Genomic DNA, 11142 nt, shown 5'->3' on the forward strand with positions numbered 1-11142 from the left:
ATTCTTCTGTGGGCCTCCTTTGACCCCTGAGAGCTTGCAGACAAAGAGAGCCAGCCAAGCATTTGTAATGTGAGATGCTACTGTAAATTAAACGATTACTAATGAAAGATCAGAGGGATCACTTAAAAAAGCTAGCTTCCTGTTTCTCTGCATGCCTTTGGGAAATCCATAATCATGCTTTTTAACAGCACAGCCACAGGCACTGTGTACTCAAAGCAAGCAGAGCAGCAAAATCTCTTAGTCTTACAAAAACGTGTGACACTGAATAAATATTAGCAACATCCTGGATATAAGAATATACCCGATTAGGACAGTTCTTAAATTTATGTACATTTCTATCTGAATCATTCATCTGGAAACACGGGATAGTATCTACTGGAAATGGAAAGTAGAACAAGTCAGCCTTACAGGCAGAGCTTGCTGTCAGTCTTCAGAAGTACATAAATCCCTCAGCAGGTCAATACATTATTTCCTCTGTCACATATAGGACGTACTGGTCCTGTCAGGGCACTGTCCTGTTATATTGTTGCACAAGAGGCTGGAGTTCAGGAGGGGCTTTTGTACTCAGAGAACAAAAGCTTCATACACATGACATCAAGGAGAGCAGCATACCAATCCCACTCTGAGCCTCAGGACAAATATGTGCAGTTCATCTCCCTCTTTGCATCACCCAGCAGCAAATTAAGCATGGAGCGGAAATGAGGACAGGAGTGAGGGAATCCAGGAATATTGACTTCTTTGCTGTGCAGGCTGGAAACTGGGAGCTCTTGCAGAAATCTGTAAAATGGGAATAGTTGATGGATACTGATAAAGATCCTGTGCTGAGGACAAGAAATTTCACATGGCTGCTAGAAGGAGAAAAAAGGCACATGCATACAAAAGCAAGCAACACTGCTGCTGCTCTGGCAGAACGGCATCTGTTTCCTCCAACACCACAAACCTTGGAGGGCAGTTGTGAGTGGTGCTGGACAGAAAAAGCGATGTGCAAGAGATAAACATCAGGAAAATAAGACTGGAAGCAAAGACAACTACTCTGCAAACTGTGTTACTGCTGGGGAAAGGAAACACCTTCCTATAATTGAATGCTTGTAATCTCAAAGGAATGATACACTTCCTGTGAGCCGAGATGTGCCCAAGTGCTTTACTGAAGGTCCATGCACACAGCTTCTGATTTTGCAGCTGCTCAGAAATCATAGAATCAGAATCATGGAATATCAGGTTAGAAGGGACCTCAAGGATCATCGGGTCCAACCTTTCTTTGCAATGCAGCCATCAAACACAGAACTCAGACCAGCAACTCTCCAGCCCCAGCCTGTCTCCTCAGGTTGTCAGTAGAGAAAGACCAGCAGCACCAATGGACCTAACCTTTACAAATGTATTAGAAACATTTTTCATCTAACCTCCTTAATATTTTTCACCTTTGCCATACCTGTAGCAATAAATGCCACAGTTTGGATGAACATTTCAGTAATTATCTCAGGCTTTAGTCTATGCCTCTGAAGTCGCACACTGCTTTCCCAAGCACTGGAACCAGAAATCTGTGTTGGAACTGCCCTGTTTTACTGGAATAGTGAATAAAGCCTTTCTCAGACATGTTTTGGTACACTATATTAAAATATATAAATCTAAATAAAGAGACCCATATTCAGAATCTACAATAGTGAGAAATGTTAACTGCACAGTAACAGCTATCAAAAGCAACATTCAATGTGATCATGTCTTGTGCTTGCCTCAGGGCATAACACAATCATAATTGATAATGTTATTTAATAACAATAATAGGACAAATGCAGCTCATAAATTTATGAGCAAGGTTAATAAATGGGATCTGATCATTAGGTAGGTACAGCTGAACAATTTATGAAGCATTTTAAGAGCTTCCCTAGAGGTGGTGAATCAGGGCTGATCTGCTTGGCTCCTTCAGTGAGCAACAGGAATGAGAAGAGAATAAATAGAAATGTGAAACAGCCTTTTCTCCTTTTTATCATGCCCTTCCTCTAAACCTTTTTTTTTTTTTTTTTAATACCAGAATTAAAATGCCTTTGTAGAGAGGACCTCTGAAAGAAAGTCTGTATGATACAAAGCCTAGCCTGTTTGGGGACTGAACGTTATTATTATTTTCTTACTGGTCCTGGAGTTCTCTACTGCAGTAATCCATGTACAAAAGGCTGCTTCCTGTCTTGACAGCTTTACAGTCTAGGTAATTCACTGGAAATGAAATAATGAACAAAGATTGTGGTAAAAATTTGTCTTCTAAATGTAAAGTCTTTGGTATTTCTGCCCATTCTGACATACTTTTCAGCTTGCACAGTCCTACCATGACCTGTAAATAGTATTTTTCTAAACAGAAAGTCACTGCTGTCATTCTTGAGCAGGCATGAACAAGCCAGGGCTTACTATCAGTATCATGTTACTGTGACTTAACACGCTGCTGAGCATTTGAACTGTAGTAGCATGGCTGCAAGGTCTTTCTACTTCCTGCGAAGTTAAACGCATTAGTTTAAAACTGTCCTTGAGGTGAGATGAGCTAACAGCAGGCACATGGGCACCTAAGGTCACAGAGGTGATTTAACAACTGGGAAGCCTGCCATATGAGGAAAGGCTTAGAGAACTGGGTTTGTTCAGCCTTGACAAAAGAAGGCTCAGGCGAGACCTTATCACCATGTTCCAATATTTAAAGGGTGGCTACAAAGAAGATGGAGACACCCTTTTTACAAGGAGTCATATGGAAAAGACAAGGGGAAATGGGCACAACTTACTCCCAAGGAGATTCTGGTTGGACACAAGAGGAAAATTTTTCACAATGAGAACAACCAGCCATTGGAATAATCTCCCCCAGGAAGTACCACTTCCCCAAAGTTGGACACTTTTTTCCCCTGCATTGGACACTTTTAAGATCCAGCAGGACAGGGTGCTGGGACATCTTGTCTAGACTGTGCTTTTTCCAAGAACACTTGGACCAGATGATCCTTGAGATCTCTTCTGACCTGGCATTCTATGATTCTACAATGCTTTACTGAGTAACCCAGCTGCTTTTGATGGCATGCTCTTAATCCACAAAGGAAGAGAGTTAAGCAAAGAGCACTGACAGATGAACTTTGGCAGAGCTTCAGGTGCAAGGACTGAAGACTACATGGTGTTACTGCCCCCACAGCAGAAACAGAGAAGGAAACACCTTACTTCACTGCTACATCAATCAGTACTCATAAAGTGGTTCACACTTAGATACCAACCAGGGCAAATGGACAGAATTACAAGGTGAAGGTAGGTTGTTGGGGTTTTTTTAACCTAGTGCAGCAAGATAAGCCTGTCAATGTCCATATAATTATATTATCCTATATTTGGCATAAGTCAGTAATACACATCATATGCATACATACCACACACACCATCAAGTAGTGTGCAGTAACATGCTTGGCAGCATTAAGTTGAGGAGTGTGAGCGCTGTCCCTATTGGAGCATGAACCTCCAGTTAGAACCCAGCCATGAACATTACTACGGTGAATATACAAAAGAAACTGAGAACGATGAAAGCAACAATGAAGTTTTAAAAAGGTAACCAAAAACGTAAAAATTTTTATTGTCAAGGCCTGCAGTGCTGCAGCAGAAGAGGAATGATATTTCTAAAGAAGAAGTAGGAAAGTTGGAAGAAGTATTTTTTGGCAGGTGGCTACAGTCAGAGGGTAACATACTCAGAACCAGGCTCTCCACTGGGGAAATACCATTCATAAGTAAAAGAAAATTATTTAAAGTCTGCTCTCTCAGAGGACAAGGAAAGTTCTAATTTGGTCAGCTCTAAACCACAGTCCAACAAAATGAAAAGTAGATTATACTTCTAAACACTGATACCAGAATAACTCGGTAGATGATTACATAGGCAAAAGTAGTAGCATATGCTGTACAGCCCTTTACAAAATGCATGGTTTGAAAACCCCTATGCAGCCAGGGCTGGATGTGCAGCGTGAGCCAGCACTGACCTCTAGTGGACGTAAAAGTCTAGAACTGATAAAGATCGTTGCATTCAAAATAGAAAATACGTCATGCAGACAGTTGTCCCGAGGCTTGTGCTTGGCAACCTTGCGAGCTACAGTCAGCACTGGTTTACTGTTAGGAATCTCCCACTGTCTATGTATGAGGAACTATCACATCTACTGTAACATCCAAAGGCAAGTTTTTATGGCCAAAAGAAACAGTGCACACTTACAATTTTCTCAGTAAACCCAATTAGAATCCTAGAATCATAGAATGCTTTGGGTTGGAAGGAACCTTAAAGATCATCTAGTTCCAACCCCCTTGCCATGGGCAGGGATATCTTCCACTAGACCAGGTTTCTCAAGGCCCTGTCCAACCTGACCTTGAACATTGCCAGGGATGAAGTCCTTCACTTCAGGCTGTGTTAAAGCAGCACCAGGGTAATTTCTTATGATGGGGCATTTTTATCAATTTAGTAACTCCAAAGCTGTAGCATTACAGCAGGATGAAGCTTTGCCTTCTCCAATCGCTTTAGCTTTTCAGCCCCTAGAAAACAGCTACTTGGTCAGTAAAATTAACTGAGGTTAAACCCACTCCCCTCTTTAGATACTTATTAAATAACTTGGTACTGTTGAGACTGTTTCAACAGACTTTAGCAGAGCACCAATAGTTTAAATGAAAAAATCCTAAGGAAACAGGAACTTAAATGTCATATTATAGTAAGACTCTTAATCCTACTTTTTCTACAATCAAAAAATACAGAATAGTGAGGGTTCATCTGGTTTCAATATCTGTCCCTCTCCTTGCCTCCCAATATCTCCTTACTTCTCACTTTCAAGTTATTTTCCATAGGAAAAGTAATATAAGTGTTTTGGATCTCTTCTTTAAACTAATCCAAAGAAAAACAAAAAAAATCAAAACAAACCAAGCCAAGGCACATAATTCCGTAATAATCTTCTGCTGAAACTACCAAAGTTGAGTGTACTCTAATAGTTAATGTGTAATACAGGCTTCCCTTCCTATATCAGTAATGTCATACTTCTTTCAGAAGTCTCGCCCAAAAGCTCATGAAGACTGGGTTTTTGTGCTTTCACCACCCTAAGTCAGTGAGATTTCTGGGGAATTATTTGGTCAAGGAGGCTCAAAAAAATTGGAACTTGCATGTGGCCTTGCAGAAGGGCTTTGTCCTTGTTTCCTTTGCACCCTGTATCAGACAAGAATTATTGCCCCCACACCTCAGACGTTTATTCTTGCCTCAGAATGGCAGGAAAGAGAAGAATCAGGAGAATCTTAAAACCCATTATTCCTCATTAAAGGTCTGGGAAAGGAAGAAGAAAGAACTATGAGAAAAGCGGGACAACAGACAACACATCAGACTTACTGTCTAAATAGTAATGAAGAGTAAGAGTTACCATCTCAGTCTTTGATTGATATGAAGCCAATCTGTGTCCCAAAGTTAGTCCCATCACGAAAGTGAGAGTAAAATTTATCAGGGTGGCATGCTGTACAGAAAGTGACATTTTGGTTCTGGTCTGTGACAGAATCATCTTGGATGTTCTCAGGAAGAATCCCACCCCTCTCAAGAAGAATCCTTGAAGAAAGAAAAATCAGAAAATAGTATTTTTTGTATATACTCACATTCCGTAAGACACTATCATTCAGACAGCATTTCAAGTACCAATTGAACAAGCTGTGCCAATACTGTGATTTGGTCTTTCATTTGCTTTTCTTTTTTCTTTCTTCCAGTATTAGACTAAAATAATCAATTTTCTGCAGCCAGTAAAACATATTTAATTTGCATATTGGTCTATAATCCATAAACTAACAGCAAAAAGGTAAAATAATAGTTGAAACCCAGCAAAAGAGATGAGATGATACCATTCATTCAAAGGTATCATTTGTTGATCTGCAGAGTACTAGAGTGTACTTTAAGATGGGAAGGACCCTCACCATAATAGTGCTGAATAATACAATATCAAAATAATTATTGATAACAAATGTGGAATTAGTCTTTTGTTCATGCAGTAGGCTTACCGTGTTGCTCTTCTAATATCAATGTAAGGATTTGCAGAGTCAAATAGTCTCACACACTTTGGATCAATTCTGTGGAATTCTGTCGCTGACTCATGAGGAAGTGTATAGCAGCAAGGTCCTACAGATGGGCCCAGCACCACAAGGATATCTTTCACGTTACAGCCATATGCAGATACCATAGCATTTACTGTGGCCATAGAAACTCCTAACAGTGTGCCTTTCCATCCTGAGAGAAATGAGAGGTTGAGAAAAAAAATTGTATAAATTCTCTCTTCAATTTTATAGTATTGAAAATACATGCTATTATTAAAGGTAGAAATTAATAGATACCTTTTCATCTGAAATAAATAAATGTATCTAATAACAAATAATTTCGGGGTTTTTTTTGAACACATTAACTATCATTTTGCTGATGTAATTTAGTGGAGATGGAAACTAGAGAGAAGAGTTTAGATTAGGACTCCAGAATTCCATTTTCCCGGTTTCCTGGCTTGGGCAACTAGAACATAACTTACAGCTCTTCTGCACTTGAAACATATAAATGGGAATATGACAAGAGAAATATGGTACAGTCAGAAGCCTATACTTACAATATGGTGATATGGTGAAAATGGGTTTAGTGTCATTTTAGAGAAAAGACTAAAAGGCTCAAGCTAAAGATATTGTTTGGCACAGACAGAAGACAGTCCAGCTTTGCACTTTGGCAGTATTTGGAATGGAAGAAAGCGCAGCTTTGAGTTCTTGTATCTCAGTTTGATTCCCAGGAAGCGTTTGCATTGCACAGGGAGCATGTCATAATGAAGGATAAGATTTGCTAATAACTTTTCCTCTGCTTTTCTATATCCAAAGACTGAGTGACCTTATACCTAATTGTCTTTTATTTGTACACACAGCAACGTGTGCTCAAGTTAAACATGAACTGAGGTGGGGTTGGACAGGCAGGAAAGGACTTAAGATAATTGGAAGCCTGGCAAGGACTGTGATGTGGGATCAGAGGCCAAAACTTGGGAGATGCAAGGCAGGAATTCAGGCTAGATGTGGGAGGTATGCTTGGAGAAGGCAGCAGCGTGGATTGGGGGAACAATGTGGTGTGTCAGGGACTAGACAAATGAAGAGGCAGCAGAGAAAGGAGCAACTGCAGATTTAAGTATTTAACAATAATTAGGTTTGAACACTTGCAAAATAAAACTCTTAAAACTTTCAAGAGCAGATAAAATTCTCTCCATGCCTTCTCCCCATTAAAAACTACAACATGCCCCTCTCCTCCCAGACAGACTACAGTTCTCAGTCCTCTCGCTTTCTGTAGCCTAAGCTTGCTAGGCAAGGGGTGGGACAAACTCACCTGCACCCAACTTTTCTGAAGTCAAAGTTTTGATCATTTTATGATGACTCACAAGTTTGAATGTATTTTGGCTGATTTACTGAATTGTAGAATTGTATGAATTGGGTGGTATTCACACCCAATTGTATGAATTGGGTGGTATTCACAAATTCTAGGCAGAGGTGAAGCTTCCTACTATACGAAGGGGTGTACTGGCATCAAAACTGAGGAGAAACTCTCAGCAGTGCAGTCTTCTTCACCTCATAAGTACAGACTTTTTAATAAAATGAAACAGCCCCAACAGGAAAATCTCCCCATGGGATACATGTTCTTGTCTAACAGCTGGGGCATCTTCTGAAATCAGACATAACCGCAGGTTGTGCTAACCATCCCAGCTCTAGTTTCGCTTTCATGAGGTTTTACTCTCAGACAAGTATTTCTTCTGATCTAAAATGATTTCTGGGAGCATTGGCTTTACAGACACTTTTTACACAGGAAGTAAGACAGGGCACAAAGAAAATTACTTGGTTTTGACTACTGGATCAGAAAAATAAATGTATAAATATATAAATAATAATTATTACAGTTATAAAGTAATTAAAAATTAATAGCTTGGGAAACAGAATATTCTTAAGACTAATCTTGTTTTGGCAGGGTACAGGCTTAACAGGTCAAGGTCTACATTGCTATGTGATCTTGTATTTATTCATTCTCACTCAGTGCTCCTTTGGTTGCTGATCTTTAGTCCATAACTCCATTTTTTCCAGTGGTCCCCCAGTTGTTTTGATCTCTGTGATTTAAAATTCTTACCAGAATGAGCAGCACCGCAGGCTTTTCTGACAGGATCAGCAAAGAGCACAGGTATGCAATCAGCACCTGGAGCTGCTATCGTAACGCCTTTCTGATTCGTAATTATTCCATCATAGCTGTCAGGCTCCGTCTTTCCCATAATACACACAGCATTAGCATGATCAATCTGTCAAGACAAAACCAGAACATGGATAGTGATGTCAGCAAAAAAAAAAACCCCACAGTTCTGACTAATGCAAGGATTTTTCTTCGGCATGGAACACTTAGGCACCAACACATTATGTGTGGAAATCAGGCACTCCTTTGTTCAAATGCCATGCAGCTGTAACAGTAGAAAGCCATCATAGGAGTGATACTGTATTTTTCTTTTAAGAGAAACTGTTCTGATCATTTATCTGATTTTTCTAGTCTGTGGTAAGATAAATGTTAGAATGTACTTGGAAGAAACAGTGCTGCTTCTCCATATAGTGCCAAATGGCTGATGTTTGGATGGCTTATTATTCCCACAGATAAACTGCCAGCATAAATATTTTAGTTGTCCTGCTTCTCACAAGTTCTTTCTGAGAAAGATAAGAATAATGCCTACAGTTTCAGCCAGTGATACATGAAAGAAGATCTGATCCATTTACAGAAATCCATTGTTTGATAAGATACCTTGACTCTGTGAAAAGTCTCTGGATTAAATCCTGCAGCATTAGCCAGCCGGCGGAGATTTTCTTTAACAACAACTTGTGGGTCCCTCCGCTTGGAACTGCTGAAGAGATTGCAGGAGCTTAGAGTTGGTATGTAGGAGATCCCACCTGTCCTTGTGGTGAATCCATGTAGGAAGGTATCATCTGGCAAGGTAAAAAAGACAACAAACAATTGCTTTCAACACAAGACCACTCTAGATATTATATGGGTTTATACTGAACAGACCTGAAATCACTCAATCAAGTTGAGTATTGCATTAACTTGTATTTAGCTATGGCATTTAAATTTAAGGGTTCTAAGTTTCCTTCTTGCTCATAAACATAATCCTCTGAGGCCAGTTCAGAAGGGTTTGAGCAAGAAGGAATCTTGGCAGATTTAACATGACTATTTGCAGATCTGTGTGGCAAATGGGGAGGAGGGGATCTGTGAACACAGAAGATAGTCCCCACACCTGGTATTTTTGCTATCTTAACAGCCGACAAGCTTAGTGACGTGTTCAGAGTTAAGATTCAAAATCTCTAACGTAGTATGATCCTTTCAAAGTCACAGTGAAAACCTTGAAGCGCAGTGAAGGCAAAGATGGCTTTAAGTAACTCATGTTCCTTTCAGGTTCTGGATCATTGCAGACATATTTTTAGGGAAAGAAAATTTTTGCACTAGCAAACCTCTCAGCTTTCCCCTGATTACTCCAAAGTATGAGACCCCAAAACCACACCGCTTCAGAGACATGCTGCAGTAAAAAGTCATGCCATGGCAGGGACAGAGACACCAGTCTGATTAACTAGGCATGCTTGAGGCTGCAGACCAGGAGAAACTCTTGTTCTGCCTTTCCAGAAGATGATGGCAACTCTCAAAGTGTCTAATTCCCACAAAGAAGGAAGATTTTACTGTCTGCAGTAATGCTTTCACTAAACCTGAGCCTCTCTTTCCTCTGATCACACCCCAGGCCTTGCCAGTCTTTTGCTGTATCTCTATTGACACTTCCCCCTCTTACAGGCAAGATATTCTATTACAACATCACCTAGAGTTATTTGCTGCCTGAAGACATTTCCAAATCTTACCCACTTTGCAATTCCCTTCAAGAAGTATGCTTGGAAACAGTCTCTCTAAAATCTGTTAGCTGGGATCCTCTTTACCTGGGATGAGAGAAGATCTGAGGATGGTGAGCTCCCCTTTCAGGCTTGGCAGGCTTTCCAAGTACATCTGAATCTCGCTTTGGATGAGTGTCATGTCCTGTGTAGAAAGCTTTTGCCCTTCACTCTCAGGTTCAGGTATCTTCAGGTTTTCACAATCAGATGCCACCTGTAAATCCTCAAATTCGAACTGGTAGACTGCTGTAAAGAGATGATCTATATATGCTTTCATTAAGTCTTTTCTCAAGGTAGGTAGAATAACTTTAATAATGCTTAAGTCTTTTTTATCCAGGCTTTGTTTGATGGTGTACAAAGCAGCAGCTGTACTCGGGGCATGTACCACCTCCAGTCTTTTCTTCAGACTCTGGAAATCTCTCAGAGCTGGAAGCAAGGACTCGTGTTCACCATTCCTTTCACTTCCTTGCCTCTGGCAACACATGACATAAACAAAAGGAGCAGGGGTGGAAGAACATTTCTCAATAGTTTCCACTATGTTACATAGCAGTCCTTGGATGTTGTTCTGCAGGTTGGCTGGTAGGCTGAACACATCTACCAGCAGTGCTTCCACCATACTGCAGGATACTTAAAGATTCTTACGCCTGCCAAGTAGTCAGTAACAAAACATAAAAAACAAAGAAAAAGGCAAGACAGAATCATTAGACCAAACCAGAATTACATTATTAAGGCAATGCATTCAGTGATACTGTGTAGAGAAAATAGCACAGGAGTAATTACTGTCTCATAGGATTTCCTTGCCGCATCAAAAGAAACTGCAGCAAGAGAAAAGTAGCAGAAATGGGAATCATTATGGATGTATTTAAGTATTTAGATACTTCCATTCCACCCCACCCACCTCAGGTTTTTGCCAGGTCTGGGATGATACCTAATATTAGATTTATTGAAATAATTAACCCACATTAGCCTAATCAATCTTCTTGACCTCTGACCGTTGGGCCCTCCTGAAGTTCCCATTAAAGGAACCATATACAGAGGTCCCTCAGCTTGCTGGGACCAGAGGAGCTTCCGTAACAATTTCTTTGGAGGCATTTTGCAAGCTTACCGCTGAAGAGGAGCCTATGTCTGATACCCCTCCTGGTAGCAGGGGTGGTGGGCTGTGAGTGCAAGGACATCTTTCCCACAGGCCTTGACAAGACTCTTTGCACTTCTCCCTTTTCTGTT

General features: G+C 40.4%; 1 protein-coding gene across 1 annotated transcript; it reads right to left on the reverse strand.

Annotated features, from left to right (window-relative positions):
* Positions 1–5388: 5388 nt before the first annotated feature.
* On the reverse strand, positions 5389–10560 carry LACC1 (laccase (multicopper oxidoreductase) domain containing 1). Its single transcript, XM_010017500.1, has 5 exons — positions 9967–10560; positions 8792–8973; positions 8138–8303; positions 6007–6232; positions 5389–5563 (listed from the first exon to the last, which is right to left on the reverse strand). The coding sequence occupies exons 1-5, from the start codon at positions 10532–10534 to the stop codon at positions 5389–5391; spliced, it is 1317 nt and encodes a 438-aa protein (XP_010015802.1). The 5' UTR covers positions 10535–10560.
* Between the last annotated feature and the right edge of the window lie 582 nt (positions 10561–11142).

The sequence above is a fragment of the Nestor notabilis genome, unplaced genomic scaffold (assembly GCF_000696875.1).
Source record: "Nestor notabilis isolate BGI_N333 unplaced genomic scaffold, ASM69687v1 scaffold31626, whole genome shotgun sequence".
In the NCBI taxonomy this organism is placed as follows: Eukaryota; Metazoa; Chordata; class Aves; order Psittaciformes; family Psittacidae; genus Nestor; species Nestor notabilis.

Coding starts and splice junctions, on each gene's coding strand:
- LACC1 (XM_010017500.1), bottom strand. CDS start 10,534: ATGGTGGAAGCACTGCTGGTAGATGTGTTCAGCCTACCAGCCAACCTG. Junction 6,233..8,137: donor CTGCGGTGCTGCTCATTCTG/GTAAGAATTTTA, acceptor CATTTCTCTCAG/GATGGAAAGGCACACTGTTA. Junction 5,564..6,006: donor GATATTAGAAGAGCAACACG/GTAAGCCTACTG, acceptor TCTTTCTTCAAG/GATTCTTCTTGAGAGGGGTG.